Genomic DNA, 21,868 nt, shown 5'->3' on the forward strand with positions numbered 1-21,868 from the left:
TTTTTATGGCTGAGTAATATTCCATTGTATATATATGCCACATCTTCTTTATCCATACATCTGTCAATGTACACTTAGGTTGCTTCCATGTCCTGGCTATCGTAAATAGAGCTGCAATGAACATTTTGGTACATGACTCTTTTTGAATTATGGTTTTCTCAGGGTATATGCCCAGTAGTGGGATTGCGGGGTCATATGGTAGTTCTATTTGTAGTCAAACACATTTTTGAAGGCTGTTTTTCACTTTTGAAGTTAGTGGGTTAAGTGAACATTTTCTCAGCTGATGAAAATAGAATTGGTAAAACATTTCCATTAGCATATTGGTAGTATGCAACAAGAACTTTAAAGATTTATAACCTAAACCCTAGTAAATCCACATCTGGGAATCTTTCTAAAGAAACCATCTTAAATACCAAAAAATGTGCCCCCAAGTCTCTTTATACGAAGATATTCATCATAGAATTATTTATAATAGTGAAAACTGTACATAACTTTAATGGAAAATGACTAAGTAAATGATAATTAATAAAATGATGTCTTCCCATATCACTTTGTATATGCATCTGCTATGGACTATATCATATGATATAGTTAATGCATTTTTGCCAGTCTACTCCTTTTTTGTGTCCCCACTGTGCCTAGCACATTGTGAATGCTCAGTGAATATTTGCTGAATAAATGAACAAATGAATGTTGACACAAATGAAATCGTGTCAGTTGCTTCTTATCAATTGGTTAAAATTAATAGATGTTATATTCTTTTAAGTGCAGTAGTGTGCAGTTCCATTTGTGATGAAACTGTATTTCAGATTTAATTCTCTGCTATTCCAGAAAATATTTTTGTAGACAAAATAACTATTTCAGACATTTAAAGGTAAATTCAGTTGATAAATATATCAAGTAATGATTTTTATAAATAAATCATATTAGTAATAAATCATTCTCTTTCTCCAAAGTCCCTTTGTACACTTTCAGTTTATTTTTCTCTCCCTATATTTTCTCTGGATTTTATGTATTTTTTATGCACATAAATAAAAGCCTCCACTTATCTCCCTATTGATATTTTTCCCCTCAAACCTGTGATTTGTCCTCACAATCAGTTCCTCTGACTGCTTGGTTTATTTGAAATGATCAATTGTCAAGGAAATTGCTTTTCACATACTAGCACATTAGGCTATACTATATAGAGAGTATTCAAAATTTTATTTTCTATAATTTACTAAGGCTAGCAAAGGGAAGTAATCTCTTATTTTCTTTTAAATTATTTTTCCAGGTAAATCTAGGCGGTAGTTGATGCAGACAAGAAATACCAATATGAGAAATTCTAGGGCTTCCCTGGTGGCGCAGTGGTTGAGAGTCCGCCTGCCGATGCAGGGGACGCGGGTTCATGCCCGCGTCTGGGAAGATCTCACATGCCGCAGAGCGGCTGGGCCCGTGAGCCATGGCCACTGAGCCTGCGCGTCCGGAGCCTGTGCTCCGCAAAGGAAGAGGCCACAGCAGTGAGAGGCCCGCGTACCGCAAAAAAAAAAAAAAAAAAAAAAGAAATTCTAAATTATTCCTTTTTACATGGAATCCTCTAATGTACTTCACCAGTATATAGAGATCTATTTGTCATCACTTCACAAATATAACCTAGATGACTACTTGTTTCTGAAACATTAGCAGTTTGAGATGATCATTATTTAATATATTTATTTCAGTAGAACCCTGAAATTGTTGAAGACTGTGTGCCAAGCTCTCGAGGGCAGGGACCATATCTGTTTTGCTCGCCCTATGTCTTCAGTCTATCACAGTATCTGATTAGGTTCTCAAAGAATTGTTGAATGTCTGACTGCTTCCTAATGAAGTAAGGATTTAAATAACCATTTTGTGTTTGGTAGGCTCTTGGATTGTAAGGAACAAAAAAAATTCACAGGTTACCTTGTGGAGAAAAAAGAGGCAGGGGGAAGGGAGAGAAAGAAGAGATGATTAGGCTCTTCTCTTGTGAATCTGTAGAAACTCTAGTGGTTTTCCCATAGAGGCTGGTATCTGTTGATGCCACTCTGCTGCTACTTCATTGTTTTCTCTTTGCCTCTGCTTCTGAGAGCTATTTTGTGTCTCTTCTCTGTCAGATTACATTACTTTCCTATAACTCTAGTACTCTAGAATCTTACTGGTCCAGCCAATTACCCTCAGCTCTGTCTGGGTAGAACTTTTTTCATCAAGGCACTCGTGGGCTGCAGATCAGCTTCTGTGTTGATTGGTCTAGTTGGCTGTGGCCAGGACACAAGGTCATGTGAAATAGTTATTGCCATCCTCAGATAGGAACCACCTAGAGCTGCTTCCTCATTTTAGCAGTTTCCTGAGGAGGGCTTGGTGGCAAGCTTAATATTAACACTCCTTTCCAGCAGACATCTGTTCCCATGTTCTTCAGTTTCCCAGTCTTTATAATATTTATAAACCATGGCATAGTCCCTATTTTTATGTAATGACTTTGGAGGGCTTCTATTTCAGAACCTTAGGCTATCACTTTTATTATAGAAAATTAAGTGGCCATTCCTCCTATCTCTTCTCCTGGTTAAAAAGGATTTCAAAGCCTGAGAGTTCTTCATCATGCCTACGGAGAAGGAAGTTAGTCCCTGATTGGATTTTCCTGGCTTAGAGATAAATGTACTTGAATGGGGACACCAAAACAATTTAACAAAAAAATTAAAAACTTGAAAAAATAAACAGACATACCACTGGCAATCTAGCAGTTGTTAATACTAAATAGAATAGCAGTGGAACAATAAGCATTGCTATAGTCTCCATTTCTTAGATTAAATTAACCTCTGCTTCTCTAAGGTTTACATTTTTCTTACTTAAAGCTTCAAAACTTTATATTAAATATGCTTATTCCTATTTTATTCAGAAAGAAGAACACAAGTCAGATCATTGCTTTGGGTAGTTGTATGTAATCCTCTTAGAATTTAACCTTTCCTTTAGCTTTCAAATTGAGGTCTAACAGTGTACTAGTATACTATTAGATATGATTTTATTATGGAGGTTGATGGTTTTCAGTCACGTCAAGTATGGGCTAAAAAATCTATGGTGCTGTAGAGTGTGACTGAGGGAAATGACATTTGGGGAACCTACTGTGTACCCAGCACTGTGCTAGGAGCTTGTCTGTCCCATTATCTTGTTCATACAATGGCCATATGGGGTTTTTGTTGTTGTTTGTGTTTTGTGGGGGGAGAGGGGGAGAACCAAGACCTAAACTCTGATTTTACATAATTCTATTTATTTATTCCATTTATTTTAGTACCTTAGCAGTCAATTTGCACCAATTTAACTTTTCATAGAAAGTCATCATTAATACATAAAACTTTTCTTTTAAAAACAGGATAAAAGAATCAGAGTATCTCAACCCTTGACAAGAGGACCAAGTGCCTTTATTCCAGAGAAGGAAGTAAGTTGATCTGTCTTAATATACATAAAGTGTGATTTAAAAAATAGCTTAATTATGTCAAAGAATATCTCCATTTTTTTAATATGGAAGTAAACATGTGTTTTGCTCTTATTTCTTATTTATGTGTCAGAAAACCACAGAGGTATTTTCTTTTCAACTTCACTTAAAAGACTGTGTGTGTAATAATCTGCCTTCTTATTTTGGTGTTAGGTAGTACTGCAAAGTTAGAATAATATAAATTTTACCATATTTGATTTCAAATATAACTTTTCTGAACAAAGCTGCTAACAATTATAAAACAATATTATTTTGAAGGTTTAAGGTTTTAAAATGGCTACTGTTTCATGGTGATTATAGGTTACATAAATGTTAAAAAAAGACACTTTGAAATGAAAGAGTGAGCTTCCCAACTAAACCTGTTGAAGAAAACATGATATTATTATCACTAGTAGTTAATCTTTTCGTTTGGTTCTAAGTCTCTGGTGGGATAGAATGTCACAGAATCTCCACTCCAAGCTGCACCTTTGATGAGGGTGGGAAGTTAAGATGGTAAATGTTGAAAGAAAGGATGTAAAATGACACAAAGGAGATTATAATCAATACAAGATTTGTGTACCTATTTAATGGGTATATATCTCTATGAAAGATCACAGCAATCTTTAGGACCTGTAGATTCCTAGATGCCTCTAAGTTATACTTGGGCTAAGAAAAGTTTAAGGACTACTAAATGAGTTTTTCTCTGCTTCAAGGAGTTATTAATTCATATTAACTATGGTTATATATACTGATTTACTATTGGCTGCAAAGATATCATTTATCTTAAAGCACCGGCATTATTCCTTTCTTGTTCAGAAATTAGTCAACACATATTTATAGAGTACCTATTATGTTTCAGGCAACGCTTAAAAGAAGGGATGAGTAGAATTTGAATAATAATACATGCCAAGGGCTTCCCTGGTGGCACAGTGGTTGAGAGTCCGCCTGCCGATGCAGGGCACGCAGGTTCGTGCCCCGGTCCGGGAGGATCCCACATGCCGCGGAGCGGCTGGGCCCGTGAGCCATGGCCGCTGAGCCTGCGCGTCCGGAGCCTGTCCTCTGCAACGGGAGAGGCCACAACAGTGAGAGGCCCGCATACTGCAAAAAAATAATAATAATAATTAAAAAATAATAATAATAATACATGCCAGGCCATTGCCACAGTCAGCAATTCCATCATGTTCATTTGCCTTTTTAGTGACCTTACCATTTACATGAAACTCCAAAGTTAACAAGTAATATTTCAGGAGCTCAGTGACTGTGGCTCATCTAGGTGGTGACCATGCATTAGAGAAACTGCTGTGCTTGTCCTATTTCCCTCATAGAGCACAGGGCTGCTCTTAGTGGAGTGACTGCCTCATATATATATATAAAGACTTCCTGAAACACAGCCATTTACACAGTATGTATTTGAAGACAATCTGGTTTGCAGAAGCAGCTGCTGTTTTCAGGATCTGTTGCATCATATGAATCTATTAATGTATTTTAGGCATCAGTTAAACAGAAGAATCTGCTGCTGGAAAACAAAACAAAAACAACAAATATTCTTTCCCTAATTATATGTAGTTTATCTTGATCCTATCATATTTTTAACTATCATCTTGGTTCCCTGTAGTTGACAAAATGGGAGGAGATGGGCAAATGGAAATATATTTGGTTTTATAATGAGCCAAAGTGGAATTGCCTCTTTTTTACACCATTGTAATTAACATTTCCTCACAATTTACACTTTTCAAACATTACATTTCCTTTGGGATTAAATTTTCCAAAGTCAGTAGTGTCTTTGTATAATTTGTACTTATTTTCAGAAGAGACTGTGAAGCCAGCCCTGAAAAGTAAACAGAATTTCTTAAGAGCAGTGTGGATCTTTGGAAAGACCATGAGTCTGGACTTTAGGAGATTAGATTTTAGACCGGGCTCTGCTATTAAATAGCTGTATGAGTTGAATTTACTCTTGAGTCTGTTTCCTTATCTAAAATAAGGGACACATTCTTCTTAGGTCTAGAACTCTAATTCTAAAATACCAATAAATAATGAACCAATCTGAGAAATACACATCTGATGTGTATTAATTCCCACAGAGCAGGGTCCTTCTAAGAGGTGCTAATAAGCTCTTAACACCTTCGGGGCCAATTCTTGGTATGACGCCCGAGCTGTCATTGTTTATAAAGCTATATGTAAATAATCTATTTTTGAGAAAGCTGTTTTGATTCTCTCCAATGCAGCATGTTCATTGTAATAATTTACCTTGTTTTTAGTAATTAATATGATAGGCTCAAAATAGGAATTCTAGTGTCCTTATTAATTTTTCAATTAACACTTTCCTACAAATTATCATATTTTTATTTGTCGCTAAAAAGACTGCAGAAAGCTTTTTTTATGTTGAATAATGAAAACAAGCAAAGGATCAGTGAAAATACTTGTCTTAAGATATAGTGATTAAGTATCTTCATAGGCTACTGAGATAAAATTATAAATATATGTAATCAGATGCCAGTGCTTTTGCCTCCCCAGTTTTGCCTTATGTGCCTGGCAAAGCAGATGGGAGCTTCTTTTCTTCAATTTCATAGCTGTGTGTATAATGTTTGATAATTTGCCATTTGTTGTTTAATAAATTGTGGTCCCAGAGCCAAAAATGCATGGGCTTTCTTTTTCATTTCTGTTTCTAATATGAGCAACTACATAATTTCAGTGTCTGTTAATATAAAAAGAACATTCATTTGCTTCAATCGTGGCATAATGTATGTAAACCAAGGGTGTGTTTACAAAAATCATGATATTGTTTTGTTTGTTGATTGGAAGGTTGTCCAAGCAAACACAGTGGATGAACGTACTAACTTTCTTGTGGAAGAATACTCTACATCCGGTCGCCTGGACAACATCACCCAGGTCATGAGTCTGCACACACAGTACCTGGAGTCCTTCCTGAGGAGCCAGTTCTACATGCTGCGCATGGACGGCCCCCTTCCTCTGCCGCACCGGCACTACATCGCCATCATGGTGTGCTGTGTTCACGTGACATCATCCTCACTTGATCCCTCTCCCTCCTAGTATTATATGTGTGTGCACAGCTAAATATAATTAGGTAGAAATAAGAACTGAAAAAGCCTGTGGACTTTTGGATCCCAAGTCCATTGGATACATTTTGAATGCTTTAAGCCACTTAATGTACTGAATGTTTCTCATTTAATTATTAGTAAAGTCATTTTCCATGTTTAGTCTCTTATGATTAAAGATGCTTGTAGGGGCCAAAGTAATATCTCTAGTAGTCCACAAGTTTTGTTTTTGCTCCTGATAGCTTTCTTTTATTATTAATATAAAACAGGTTGTTTGTGCCATTTTAGTCATTCTTTATAAGATGAACATCACTAATTTGGCCAAATAAGAGGAAAGTATCAGCCAGCACCAAAGGAGGCTCTGGATAAAAGAAGAATTCTTAAGTGAACTCTAATACTTCTAAGTTTAGTACTTGGTACAAACTAGTTAGCTAGTTAATGTTTGGGGGTGGGGGGAGAATGATAAATTGGGATGATAGGAGGCAGGAGTCAGAAGGGTAGAAGCAGTGCTACAGTTGGACTGTTGCTGGAGGAAAGAAGAAGAAGACAAGATGCAAGTGCTATATATCTGGAGATGTTAGTGGAACGGCTGGGCTGGCAGAGTGAGCAGAGCCAGCCAAGAGTTAGTTTTTATCCAGTTTAATTTGTTTATGCTCTCACTGAAGTTTTAAACAACAAAAAAGGGCTGCATCCTGTGTTTTATTAAATGATGAACTTGACAAAGATTACTCAGCTTAAGGTTTTGTTGACAGTAAGGCCGAAAGCCAACTTAGAATGGTCACCAATGAAGAGAAAAATAAGATGTAGAAAATAGAATAAAACAATACTGTTTAGCTGAGAAGCAGCCTTGAGGAAATGAGACGTGAAAAGTCTGTTTTGCATGGATTTATCAGAATCAGCTTTATCAAGGCTGATTCTGGCTTGCATATGAAAGAAAGGGTCAGTGAGCTTCAGTTTCACCTCGATAGGAGGATGGGCACAGATAAGGCTGATTCACAGTTATGTCAAAGGGAATACGAGAAATACTCAAATTAGCATGCATTCTGAATTGGTACAGTACAAGTTAATGAGATTTTATTGCTTTTTAAGTAGAATACAGTTGATATCATTTACCATAATGAAATGAACATGTATTTCCTTAACATAAATAGAAAATGGGTTCTAGGTTGACCCGTTCCACTTCTGGATGGGAAGTAATTGGCTTCTTGTGACATTAGCTTATATAAAGTATCAGCTTTATGTATTGATTCAAGAATCTATGACAGCATTGTGATGAAAGTTTTAGGAAGAGGATTCTGTAAGAAAAGAATTATTAGCTATAAAAATTAACTCTGTCTTAGTGATTGGCTTAGTAATAGTAGAATCAGACCATACCATGACTACGTTATCCGCTAACTTTTTTCTTTGTGTTTTAGGCTGCAGCTAGACATCAGTGTTCTTACTTAATAAACATGCATGTGGATGAATTTTTAAAGACAGGAGGTATTGCTGAGTGGTTGAATGGTTTGGAATATGTACCACAAAGACTGAAAAATCTTAATGAAATAAACAAGCTGTTAGCACACCGACCCTGGCTGATCACAAAAGAGCACATTCAGGTACTGAGTGTTTCTTTCAGGGAAAAAAAATAGTTTACTGATGATTCTTACTAAGAGTTAATTTTTCAGTTAAGTATTTTACTTAAGACTTAATTTTAAATACTTGCATATTAGGAACTGGAAAAATAAAAAATAGTGTATTAATATGTGTAGAAAAGATAAATTTAGAAAGTCAGTGGGTTTAATTTAAATGTAAATGAATATTTCTCTTCAAGTAATCCGTAATTAGCTTGTACTAGTGCTTTAGCGAGTAGCTATAAGAAAAGTTGATTCCGATTTTCAAGCCATAGATAGAACAAAGAAAATGCACTAGCAGGATAAGATACCTGGGTTCTAGTCTCTTAACTCTGTTACCCACAAGTTTGTGACCTTTAGTAAGTTAACTTCTGTGGGCCTTGGTAGTTCACCCTTCTATAAAATGAGGGACCTAGATTAAATGAGTTCTAAACTCTTTTCCAGTTCTAACATTTCATAATTTTAAGATTTTGAAAAAGTGGTTTTGCAAATAAAAATGATTTGCCAACTGGTGTGTGTATGCTTACGTGCCTCTAGAAACTAGAACTTAGATAAGAAAGAGAACTGTGATTTGACTGGAGCACTTGCCCTTCAAAAGGAGTGTCTGTGAAAGGCCTCCAGGGTAAGGTTGTTGTATAATACGCTTAGCACTGTGCTTGGCACTTGGTCACTATTCAATAAGTAGGATTCATCATCTAAATCATTATCAGTAGAAGCCTTAGGTATTTAAAATCCCTGCTTCTAATGCATAGAAATATCCTTGGTTTGGTTTTGTTTTGTTTTGTTTTTTCCTCGTTTTGTTAGTTATTTACCCAGTTAAACCAAACTTAGCTTTTGTCAATATGCATACTCTCAGACTTTTATTATCTATTAGGGATTGTTTATAAAAATATGAACAAAGTTATAGCAATTTGAACGTGTAAGGGAATGGAGATGTAGTTCTGGGCTACAATATAGCCCATGCTTAATAATTAATAGAAGACAGTGGAGCCTCATGAACATCGCACTTTTCAAAAAGTTTCAAAACCAGAGAAAAATGTATGTATACTTGGATTATATACTACTACTTATAAAAATAAAAGAAGATATGTAAAAGTTACATTAGAGTGGTAGAATATGACTGATTTTCCCTTTTTTTCCCCTGAGCTTTTGGTAATATATTAGATTTGTATCTAGTTAAATAATGGAGAGTAAGGCAAAAGCAGTTTTTTGGTTTTGGGTTTTAGCTGTGAAGTGAAACAAATGAAAGTTTTACATTTGTGGTGGGGTGAGGGGGTGAAGGCACAGCAGGACATATCCCCACGCATCCACACGCACTGAGAGACAGACAGACAGATAGACAGAGATGGATGGGAGAGGATCCCTGACGGATTAACAGCTGGAATTGGTATTGGAGGGATTACTGCTTTTAATGGCTTCACTTATGATTCCATCATTCATCTGGAGGATCCAGTAAAATAGCATATAAAAAAGTGCTTTGATATTCTTTATGTCCTCTCAAATGTGAGCTAGTATTCTACAGTTTCTCTCATCTGCTATAGGTTCTTCCTCCGTCAGAGAAGATATCTAAAAGATAACTAAAAGTTAACTTACTGAATAAATTTTTATGTGATTTTTAAGGTAGAGTCTCTACCTTAAAACCTTAAAATGAATGATTTTGCTAGTGAATCTTTAAAGTCCCTTCCCTACTTAAAGTAGCTTCAGTGTTCTTGGATTCTCTAAAATACCTTATTAAAATAGCATAATATGTAAAAGTGCTTTGGAAGCAGAAATTCCATTGTATATATAAGGAATTTCAGAGAAGCCACAACTTACTTCTGCTGTTAGGTATGATAGGTTTAATGTAACATTGTTTGAGCAAAGCTGTGTCTTTAATATATGAAACATTTTTAAAGGGAATTTTAAGTATTATAAATGGACATATGAAATTTTATAGATTTTTCCATACTTTCTAAAATTGCTTTGTAGCATTCTATGATTTTCACTTTTACTCTGATTTGCTTTCTCATTTCAGAAACTTGTCAAAACTGGAGAAAATAATTGGTCTCTGCCCGAACTGGTACATGCTGTGGTCCTACTGGCACATTATCATGCTTTGGCAAGCTTTGTTTTTGGTAGTGGCATCAATCCAGAAAGAGATCCAGAAATCTCCAATGGATTCAGGCTAATATCAGTCAACAATTTCTGTGTGTGTGATCTCGCTAATGACAACAACATAGAGAATGCATCTCTAACAGGCAGCAACTTTGGGGTTAGTTTTCTTAACTGTTTTCTTTACTACTTTGCCTTTTAACTTGCTACATTAAAAATATCTAGAGAATTTATCTGATTAAACAGGATATTATGTACTTGAAATATTTCGTATAATTTTTATTACTGTAAAAATTTAACCTGTACTTGAAGTTCTGAATTGTCTTAAGGAAGCTTTTCAAGCAAATAGATTACAAATCATATTACAAATCATAAGGCTGCCTCAATTTTCAAAATAAGTGATAATATAATTTAATATATACCAAATTCTAGAATTCTAGATTAAATAAATCCATTCATATAAACTTTCTGTATTTATAGCTGAAGCAAAAACCCTAAACTTCTGAAAATGTTTGATTTTGTCATATGATTTTCTTTGGAGTTACTGGAAAACCCACTTAGGAACTTAATAACTCTGCTAGTGCCACTATGCATAAGGTGACATTGGGAGATGGAGATATTGACTGGAACAACTTTTAATATTAATAACACCCAATATTATCTTCTCTGGCTCCAGATCGTCGATTCTCTAAGTGAGCTAGAGGCCTTAATGGAAAGAATGAAAAGGCTTCAAGAAGAAAGGGAAGATGAAGAGGCATCTCAGGAAGAAATGACCACTCGCTTTGAGAAGGAGAAGAAAGAAAGTCTTTTTGTGGTCTCTGGAGATACTTTTCATTCATTTCCTCATTCAGGTGCTTTTTTATTTCACTGTCTTTGCCTTTTAGTTGTTCTTAGAACACTGACAGACCACCTTCAGTATTTTCCATATGGATATGTCCAAACGATTTTACTACCACGTTCCTTTCATTTAGTTCTCCTCTACCTGACCCTGATGCCATTGCTTCCCCTCTTATGTTGGTGTATCTTTGAATATATTTCAGATTCAGTTGAGAGGTACTTCAGTTTTGTAGTTCATATTCTATCCTGGATAAAATGTTTTTCAGAGCAGACCAGTTGCTTATAAGGTTAGATAGGAATATTTAATCCATCCTACTTTTGTAATTTTTTTTAATGATAAGTAAAATTCTGTTTCGACAGATGTAATTTGTAAGAAATATCTCTGCCTTTTTTGTGGGTGGGGAGTTATGTGGGAGGATTCTTCTCACACTGCCACTTTTTTCCAGATTAGTTCTAAAATTACACTGCACTTGCATTTGCATTTCTTTGGAGAAACTTTTGGAATTTTATAAAAATATATTATTTAGGTCATTTTCTTAGATTGAATTTGGAGGAATTAATTCTGTATTAAAAGCTAAGCTTCTTTGCTCTAGTCTTAAAAACACATTTTTTTCCTAATACTCTGAGAGACTTTGAAATAGGAGGGAAACTTTCCAATTATGACTTAAAAAGATATTGAACACCACATAGTAAATGTTATTAAAATAGCATAGACTCAATAGACTTTGAAAGCTTAAACCCTTCAAAGTCGTCAATCTACATAACTTTTAGAGTTCCCTTGGTTTAAAAGAGGGCTTCAAAATGGCTAGTCATAAAGCTAGTCAGTCTCATAAATCCTGAGGGTAATTGATTTGGCCATGACTTGTTTGTTAAATATAGCATTGACCAATAGCTCTCCGAAGTTTTACCAGGAAGAACAAGAACCCCTTTTATCATTTCCCTGATGATTTCTTTTTATGAAAGATTTTATCTACCAAATTGAGTGTATTTAGTAATAATTTCTCAGAGCTTCTAACCAGCAGGAAATGCCAAATATAAAGAAGCTTATTGTTTTGGTTATTGATTTACTATTCATACTACAAACATTTATTGTACCCTATGTAATCTCAGCAGAGTGGTAGGTACTAAGGTTTCCAGGCTAAATAAGGCATGATTCCTGCCCTGTGGGGGGTTCTCATTGCTAGTGGGAGAGAAAGAAATAATTACAATACATGGCAGAATGTGAAGGGTATATGGACCCAGTCGTGGTGGGGGAGGAGTGTGCACAGAAGGGGTACTAGAGGAGGACTTCCTCCAGCTGCTTGGCTCGAAGCTAAATCTTAGAGACTTGAGTGCAAGTGAGTCTGAAGGTGGCTGGGGGATGGGGAGTTGGTGGTGAACAGCATACCTGCCTGAGCCAAGGCACGGTGGTAAGGAAACAGGATGGTGGGTGCAGAAGCAAGTGGTTTTGAATTAGGACGTAACTCATGAGGTAGGTAATGTGAGGAGGAAGCTGATTAGGTAGGTAGAGGCCTTATCATGATGACCTTTCTAACCTTAAACAGCACGTAACCTGCTCTATTTTGGACATGTTGAGTTGCGATGTCTAAACCTTCCAGTCTGGAGACATCTAGTACAGTGCTTCTCAAACGTTAATGTGCACTTGAGTCACTGAGGAATCTTGTTGAAATGCAGATTTGTATTTGGTCCATCTGGGCCAGGACCTGAGAAGCCTCATTTCTATCATGTCTCCAAGTGATACCCCTGCTGCTGGTCAGCAAACCACACTTGGAGCAGCAAGCATTGAGCAGGAGAGGGTTTTAAGCTCAAGATAAAGTTTTGGAAGTTATCAGCATATATTTGGGAGTTAAAATCAAAAGCGTTGTTTATAAAAATCATCCAGGGAAAACAAATGGGACAAAGGAAAGTAATGAGCCTTCTAGGTAAACCAATATTTTAAAATGTAATTGTATTAAGGTTAGTAATATCGATTCGCTTTTAGACATTAATTTTTGTGTGTATGTGTGAAAATTTTTAATATACATCTCTTTATAACTGAAAGAGTAAGTAGACAAAAATCCAGAGAGTATTTAAACTTATTTATCACACTTTAGCTAATTGATATATATAAAACACTATATTCCAAACGGCAACATATACCATTTTTTCAAGTGCACATAGAAAATTTCCCAATGTCAACCATATACTGTTAATAAAACAAATACCAACAAATTTTGAGATTAAAATTTCACGGAGCATAACTTTTGACTGTAATGTAAGTAAGCTAGAAATCAGTAACAAAAATAACTGGAAACTTCTCAAGTGTTTAGAAATTAAGCAGTATACTTCTAAATAGCACAGAGTGAAAGAAAAAGTTACAATGGTTAGAAAATACTTGGAGCTGAATAGCGGTGAAACATGGCATAGACATTAATTTTGTAAAGCTTCTCTAAGACCATTAGAGCTTAAAGGACATATAAATGTTTTATTTGTTTTAGGTCGTCTTTTTTAGTATTGAAAATATATTTTAGAATCCCAGTCTTTACCTTCTTGGACCCTTGAGCAAGGACTTCTAGCTTCTATAGTGAATTTTGACCAGCAAGTCTTAGACCCTAGCCAAAAATTATGTTCTGATTTTAACAGAAAAGGCTGCATCATTTATAAATTATTCAAGGAAATAAATTGTTTCATTATTAACTCTTCACCATTCCCAGTACTAAATTTGCTGGTCACACAAAGATAACAGAAAAATGACTCAGTATGTGACTAATTGAGTTATTTTTATAGACTTACTACATTTTAAAATGGAAATAGAAATTTATTTTTCCCTATAACAAGTTTCTTGGTTTGATCAGAGTGATAAAAGCATTTCAGATTCCATGCAGAGATTCTAAGAATAGTTTTGCAAACCTCTTGGAGAAAATAAACGTTTAAAGTGTTCTACAAGGGGAGAATTCTGTAGCTTGATAACAGAGTTAACTAACTTTTATTGTTTTTTTTTTTTCCAAGTTAGAATGGTGTTCCATTACTGTAACATAGTATTTTCTGTAGTATATTAGTAGCCACCTCTTAGGAGCAGAAGAATGCAGATAATATGTAAAATAATATTTTGAGTCCAGAGTTTAAAATATTTGTTTAGATAGAATTAAGATTAGAGTTTTAGATTTGTCGATCAGACACATTTTTTTTTTTAAATTTAACTTCTTAAGGTAAATTTAGGAAAAACATATTTGTAGTGTGAGAGAACTTTGTACATTTCCTTCTATGGACAAAATTGTCTAGAAAACAGATCTTGACTGACTCCTAATTTGAAAATGAATAGATGGATATTATTTGTAGGATAAATTGTGTCATATTTGGTTTTACTCTTTATTGTTTATTTTAAAATGTTTAAAGTTCCTGTGACAACTTAGAAATATATATGAGCAAAACAAAAGCTAAGAGCAAAGTCAAAGGAGCCAGCTGTGTAATAGTCAAGTCCAGGATCGATGTCCGCCATATTAGACCACCTGGTTGTACAGTGTGGGGGGAAGTTCACTTCAAGAGAGGAACTATTTTATAGAACTTATTTATCAGTTCTATAAAATAAGTTTATTTTATAGAACTGATAAATAAAATAAGTTTATAGAGCTTATTTATCAGAGACTTACTCACTGGTCATGGTTTAACCCACAAGACTCCTAGTTTTCATAGCAGCCTCAGTGATTGCTACTACATTTTACATTTTTGGCTTCATTTATATTTATTATGCGATGGACTGAATTAAGGAAAGCATAACCTCGTCCATACATGTTAAGAGATAATGCATTGAAAACACCATTTTTTAAGTGTTTCTATTTATCTGAACAGAGGCTGGAGCACAAGGAGACAGGGCAGTGGCTGTGGGGTTGGGTGGGAAGAAGCCTGAGCTTTCTCTTCGGAGAACTGCAAGTCACCTAAAAGCTTCAGATCAGTTTAAGTAGTTTAATGTTTACAGGTTTCCCTCATCATCTTAAACTAACCCACACTGTATTCATTACTGACACTCAGTACTGATAATGGTATTAGTAACTTACAGTTAGTTTTATTTCTTAAGTATATATTTATTTTCATATTATTTCTTAAGTATATATTTCTTTTCATATTAATGAAACAATGAAAAAATAGATATTAAGTACATAACATAGTATCTGGTATATTGTAAGTACTCAACAAATGCTTGTTTCTTCTTTTTATGTGTAATAAGTTATGTAAGATTTTAATAAGCTGTTTCCTAGGTTGGGTAGCCTGGGCACTTGAGCTTTCCTGCCTATATTAAGCACCCTAATTAGTCCATGCCAAGGGAACTAAGGAAGGGTCAAAACTCATGAGAAAAGAATAATTGCTAGGATTTTCATGAATAGCAAAGATTAAAGGTAATTCAGGTACTACTAGTCAATTAGGTCTTTCAGATGAATTACTGTAATTGCACTTGTATTTTAAGCTTCTCAAGACTGTCCACTTGAGGATTATAATTTTTATTATGTCACAAAATTGTTTCATTAACTACTTATTTAATATTTATTTATTTATTAAATGTTAAATGTATTTAATATTAATTAAAACACTTATTAGGAAAATACTCTTCTTTATGTGGAAGAAACTAGTGTTTTATTTTGAAAAATATGTGTTCATTATCTAGAGTAGAAGGTAGTAAATTAAGGTTGTTCATTCCCTTTTAGTGGTTGAAATCAGAAAAAAAGTAATTACAAAGACAGACTAACCTAGAAAAAAAAAAGTAAGTTAAAAAAGAATTCTCTTTAAACCAAATTAACATGCATTGGGCATTTACAATTTTTCAGTGGTAAATTTTTAATATTATCAAGTATACAGAAGTCAACTGTCTTAAAATATTATTATAGTCTTCTGTCTTTCTGAATGCCATTTTGATAGTATTCTAATCACAGTCTCAGAAGCACATTGTTTACTTCATATGTTGTATACCTTGTTGTTTTCATGTACACAGAAAAGCACATGTATCTTAGGTGTAAAACTTAATGAACTTTACACACAAACTGATCCTTCCTGATTAACTAGCACCCGAATCAACTAAGGGAATAAGAGTGGTACCCAAAAGTCCACCTTCCTCCCTGTTGTGAGCCCTTACCAGTTCTCCCTGGATGCCTCTTTGTAAGCTAAAAATGAACTCTATTGAACTAATTTTCACTGTGAATACATCCAGATGAAACACCATCTAATTTTAATAAAATTCATCTTAACATTAAGCTCAATTTTAAGTGGTCTTTCACCTTCATCCCTTCTCTTTCCCCACATCCTACTTCATCCCCTGGAGAGATCAAAAAATTTTTTAAGCTTTATATTCAAAGGCCTGTGCTGTCTTCCTTTTCTAAATAAGTAAAACACATGTATTGATCCTTGACTACTACTATTTAGATATTTAGTCAATTTTTTGCCTGGGTAACTACAGCTGAATGTTACGATTGCCAATATTTGGTAATGAAATTGTATTCAAAACTTCAGCTAAAGATATTTTATGTGAGTTTAAGCCATGTAGTCAATATTGTCACTTTGGAAAGCTGTGGAAAAGCTAAGCAAAAAAGTGGAGGAAAATGAAGCTGATTCATTTGTTCTAACTCCGTATGGTTTCCTTAACACTAGATTGTTCATTATTGTCCTCAGATTTTGAGGATGACATGATTATAACATCTGATGTCTCCCGATATATCGAAGACCCTGGTTTTGGGTATGAAGACTTTGCCAGACGAGGAGAGGAGCATTTGCCAACATTCCGAGCTCAGGTATGAGATGCCTTTAATTCAGAGAAACTGGAGAAGAGATACTGTCATTTTAATTGTGAAATGCTGAAATGTAAATAAATTGACTTCTAAATAAATTAATGGAGCATTTCGATAGAATCTGTAAATATCTTTATTTAACCTAGTTTTCGGCCTTGTCTAATTTGATGTCCCAGTTGATGGATTATTATTTCAACATTAACCCCCTTAGAAGGCAAAAGGAAACTGCTTTATTCAGTTACTTGCATTATTACATGATAGTTGTATAATGTCCTTTTTTGGAAAGGGCAGGGAGGAAATCGAGTGATATGTTCACATTTATAATAAAGGGGCATTTTGTAATAAGATCATATACATCAGTAGTTACGGGCTTAAGGGCCACCCCCTCCCCAGCCCTAGAAAAGAGCCATAGTAGTGATGTGGTTCATAAAAAGAGTATGAGTGTGAATAAAGACAGACTCCTCTGTGCTTGCTTCAGACGATCTGCTAACCATCCATGTCACTGAGTAGGTTTAGTCACATAGGAATATTCCAAGGTCTTCTGGGGTCCTTCCAAATGAGGGCATAGTTTGCATAGTACTTGACGACAGGAGGTAACCAGAGTTCATCACCAGTGTGCCAAACCCTGGACCCACCGAGGAAACAGCACAGCACTCCCATCTACAAACTGATGTGAAGCGTTCTTGGTAAAGCTACAAACTTGGAATTAGTGAAAGAATTACGGACTTGGAAATATCTCCACTTACTTGCTTCAGTAGTTATACTTAAAAACATAGAATGGAGAGTGACCGTTTTGTAATTGGAGATACATTTTATTTTTTTAGGACTATACCTGGGAAAATCATGGGTTCTCCCTGGTGAACAGACTTTATTCTGACATTGGACATCTTCTTGATGAGAAGTTCCGCATGGTCTACAATCTCACCTATAACACTATGGCCACCCATGAGGATGTTGACACAACCATGCTGCGCAGAGCTTTATTTAACTACGTTCACTGTATGTTCGGAATCAGGTATGGTCGTCATGGAGACAGTTTTATATGTGTCCAAGTGAAAATTCTGGCATGCATCTTACTTCTATCCCATTGAGGAGTATATGCTTCTGGGAAGAAAATATTACATGTGGACTTCTGATTTTTAAAAATTAATTCTGTCTTATAGAAAAGCATTTTTCTTTGTTTAACTGTTACAAATCTTAACATGCATATATAACTGTAGTAGTTAGAATTTACTAAGGAGGGAAAAGAATATCAGTAATCATTGGGGATAGGAGAGAATCACTCAATTTGAGAATCCTTAGTGGATGAACTGGACATTTAAAAATATATATATTATGTCCCTTTAGATAGCAATAAGAAGTGCTGGTTGGTTGGTTGGTTGGTTAGTTTTTGGAGGAATGGTAATTAAGGTATAAATAAAACTAGGGTAGAGTCCTCCCTCATAAAGCTCACATAAGAACGCTGAAACGAAACTGTAAGTCAATATAAATTAGTGGGCTCTAAATTTAGAAAATTAGAATTGAGAGGACAGGGAGTCAATGAGTGAATGAGACTGAATGGTCTAATCAGGAAAACTTTTTAGGAGAACATCCTTTTTGAGCTGGGTTTTGAAGACTTTCATGGAGAGGGATTTGCAGAAAGAAAATCCCCTTCAGTCAACTGAATGAATACATTCAGTTGACTGAAGAAAATCCTCATTCAGTCAACTGAATGAATACATTCAGTTGACTCTATACTATATCCTTTCTGATATAGTATCAGAAAGCCTTTATGGAATGGAATTAAAATTTAATTTGTTAAGCAATGTGGTTTCTATGACTTTTTAAAAAATCCCAAATTTCCTGAAAAACCAACTAGTAGTGAAATAGTCCACCTGAAGGACACTGTTAAAATGGTAAATAATAAATCTGCTATTTGCCCATTTACCATTCTAGAAAGAATCATCACACTTTAAAACAGATATTATACCAACCTAAGAAAAATAAACACTAGTAGATTTTAATTCAGTTGCAATAAATATTTATTATATTCAAGACAATAAATAACAAATATTATGGTGATTATATTTCTCTGTTGGATGCCACTAAATAAAGTTTATATAAAATCCTGGAGGCTTTTTTTTTTTAAACTAAGTGTTATGTTTGGGTTAGAAAGTAACAGAAAATATAGAAGAGAAATCCCACAAGCTCCCACTACTACATTTACCCTTGTATCTGCCTCTGTGCCTGTTTGCTCTTTCTTCTCTCATATTATGGATGAACTGTCTATACTCCTGTGCTCTTGGGCATAGAATCCTATCTCCTCTCATCTTCAAAAGATCCCTGTTCTAGCAATTCTCCCTTCTCCCTCCTGCATAATCAACTTTACTCTCTTAATCAGATCTTTCCCATCAGTATATAAACATGCTATTATTTCTCTCATCATCTCAAAAAAAATAATCCTTTCTTCATCCTTCTTTTCCCTCTGGCTACTGCCTCATGTTTCTGCTCCCATGCACAGCAAATCTCTTTGAAAAAGCTTTGTATGTCTGCTGTCACCATTTTCTCATCTCCCATTCTCTTGTGAACCGACTTCAGTATCAGGCTTTTACTACTGTTATGTCAACAAAGCTGCTGTTACTGAGGTTGTCCGTGACCTCTGCATAGCACCTTGCTGTGGTCAGTTAGTTCTCAGTAGCATCTTTTTGACTAGTCAGTAGCATCTTCTTTGACTAGTCAGTAGCATTGGACGCAATTGATTATTCTCTCTTCCTTGAAATGGGAAGCCCTAGACTCCTGCCTTAGGGCTCATATGTCAGCATCTCAGAGAAGCCTTCCTGCCCACTCTATCTAAAATCACAGTTCCCCTCCCAGCCTCCAGTTGCATTTTATCTCCATAGCAGTTATCACTATCTGATACATTGTATGGTTTTCTTTTTCATTTCTTTCTTTTTTCTCCAGTAGAATTTAAATTACACGGGTCCAGTGATTTTTGTCTATTTTGTTCATTTGTGTATCACCAGTGCCTAGGGGAATAACATGGTGGCATATAATAGACACTCAGTAACTATTTGTTAGGTGAATTAACGAAATGAGCTTTTGGTATTTAATTACTAGATAATTATTGTGTCTTGGTATAATTTTAGAAATCAGAAATTTTGATTCTGTCAGCCTAAAGCTTGTTGTCATATTGCTTATAGGTATGATGACTATGATTATGGAGAAGTTAATCAATTACTTGAACGAAGCCTGAAGGTTTACATTAAGACAGTGACCTGCTATCCTGAGAGGACTACCAAGCGCATGTATGATAGTTACTGGCGTCAGTTCAAACACTCAGAAAAGGTATGTTTCGTGACTAAACCTTTTACCGTAGACAAATATTCAATATAAGAAACAATGATTATGAAAATATTATACATGAAAATATAAATAAATTAGCTCCATCAAAGAAATGGAAGTGGCATCATCTGGCCATCTGTTTTTCTTTCAGTGATTTTAAATTAGGGTTTACTGAGTATTAACTAAATTTTGGTTATGTGTTTTGTCCAGTGTGCTGTATAAAGTAAAAGTTTAGCATTGGCCTTTGAAAGATTGGATCTGAATATTGATATTTTAAAAGTACATTTGGGAAACTGTCCACCATCCTACTGGTAGAAATCAAACCTTCAGAGATGTTGTGTGAGCTATAATTGTATATTATTGTATGCCCAGAAGGCATATCCATTTAGAGATTCTTTCACTCTAGCCGTTACAGTTAACCTCTCAGAACAAGGATTTCTCATTCCAATTTGGTAATTTGGTATTTTGACAGTATAATGGATTTGGATCTTTGAGCCAAATGTGTTATTACATGAGGATATTTCTTTGGGTTGAAATATATAGGAATCCTTATTTAAGACCTAATAAATGTTAAGAATCTTTACCAATATACTAGTATAGTATAAGTATGGCTATAAATCCTAGGTCTTTGACCTTAAAGTCCACGAATCTTCCATTTATATCACAGTTTCTAAGCTTGAGAGTAAGAAAACCTTTTTAGGGTCCTAATATTCACTCAGTAACCATATGACTTTGAGAAAGAATGTTATGACCTCAATCCCTAGCAGACTTTCTTGAAGTCTTAGAGCCGATCACACATCAGATAAATACCCATTTGCCTCCAGCATCTCTCCGAGATGGATCGCTATGCTCTGCTTACATGTTTGCATTAGATTCTCTCCCTTTACTAGGTGGTATCTAGAAATTCTCCTCACTCATCAAGAGAATAGATCCAACAATACATCTGTCTTTGATATCTTTGATATCTTTCTATAGAGAAAAAAAATCAAAATAATCTGAATATATCACAACATATTTCTTTGTAAAAATTTTGAAAATATGTGGGTATATAATTTAACCTATCGGATGAGCTGTATCCCCCCCAAAAAAGTTAGGTGCTTGTTCACAGCTGTATCTGAAAGACTCTAGGCAAGCTATGCATATCTGAGTACCAGACACTAATTCCAAACTGCTTTAAGCTTCACATTTTCACTTTGATATCTCCCAAGTACAGGCATACCTCAAAGATATTATGGGTTTGGTTCCAGACCACTGCACTAAAGTGAATATCACAATAAAGGGAGTCACATGAATTTTTGATTTCCCAGTGCATATAAAAGTTATGTTTATACTGTATTGTAGTCTATTAAGTGTATAATAGCATTATGTCTTAAAAAACAGTGTACATACTTTAATTTTAAAAAATACTTTATCACTAAAAAGTGCTAACCATCATTTGAACCTTCAGTGAGTCATAATCTTTTTGCTGGTGGAGGGTTTGAAATGTTGTGAGGATTCCCAAATGTGGCACAGAGACACAACGTGAGCAAAGGCTGTTGGAAAAATGACGCCGATAGACTTGCTTGAAGCAGCGTTGCCACAAACCTTCAATTTGTAAAAAACACAGTATCTGTAAAGTGCCGTAAAGCAAAGCATGATAAAGTGAGGTATGCCTGTAAGTAGTAAGAAATGTTTTTAAAAGCTTTGCAAAGAATAAGCATAGGCTATAAGAAACGTGGGGCTGAGTTTTAGCCA

At 35.0% G+C, this 21,868-nt stretch overlaps 1 protein-coding gene across 1 annotated transcript in view; it reads left to right on the forward strand.

Annotated features, from left to right (window-relative positions):
- Positions 1 to 21,868, forward strand: part of SESN3 (sestrin 3) — a 73,504-nt gene that overhangs the window by 43,816 nt on the left and 7,820 nt on the right. Inside the window, exons 2-9 of the mRNA XM_007116824.4 lie at positions 3,362 to 3,427; positions 6,266 to 6,463; positions 7,935 to 8,117; positions 10,147 to 10,383; positions 10,900 to 11,074; positions 16,698 to 16,816; positions 17,638 to 17,828; positions 19,993 to 20,137. Of these exons, the coding sequence (XP_007116886.2) occupies positions 3,362 to 3,427; positions 6,266 to 6,463; positions 7,935 to 8,117; positions 10,147 to 10,383; positions 10,900 to 11,074; positions 16,698 to 16,816; positions 17,638 to 17,828; positions 19,993 to 20,137 (1,314 nt within the window). The remainder of the gene's footprint in view (positions 1 to 3,361; positions 3,428 to 6,265; positions 6,464 to 7,934; positions 8,118 to 10,146; positions 10,384 to 10,899; positions 11,075 to 16,697; positions 16,817 to 17,637; positions 17,829 to 19,992; positions 20,138 to 21,868) is intronic.

This window comes from Physeter macrocephalus, chromosome 16 (assembly GCF_002837175.3).
Source record: "Physeter macrocephalus isolate SW-GA chromosome 16, ASM283717v5, whole genome shotgun sequence".
NCBI classification, from domain to species: domain Eukaryota; kingdom Metazoa; phylum Chordata; class Mammalia; order Artiodactyla; family Physeteridae; genus Physeter; species Physeter macrocephalus.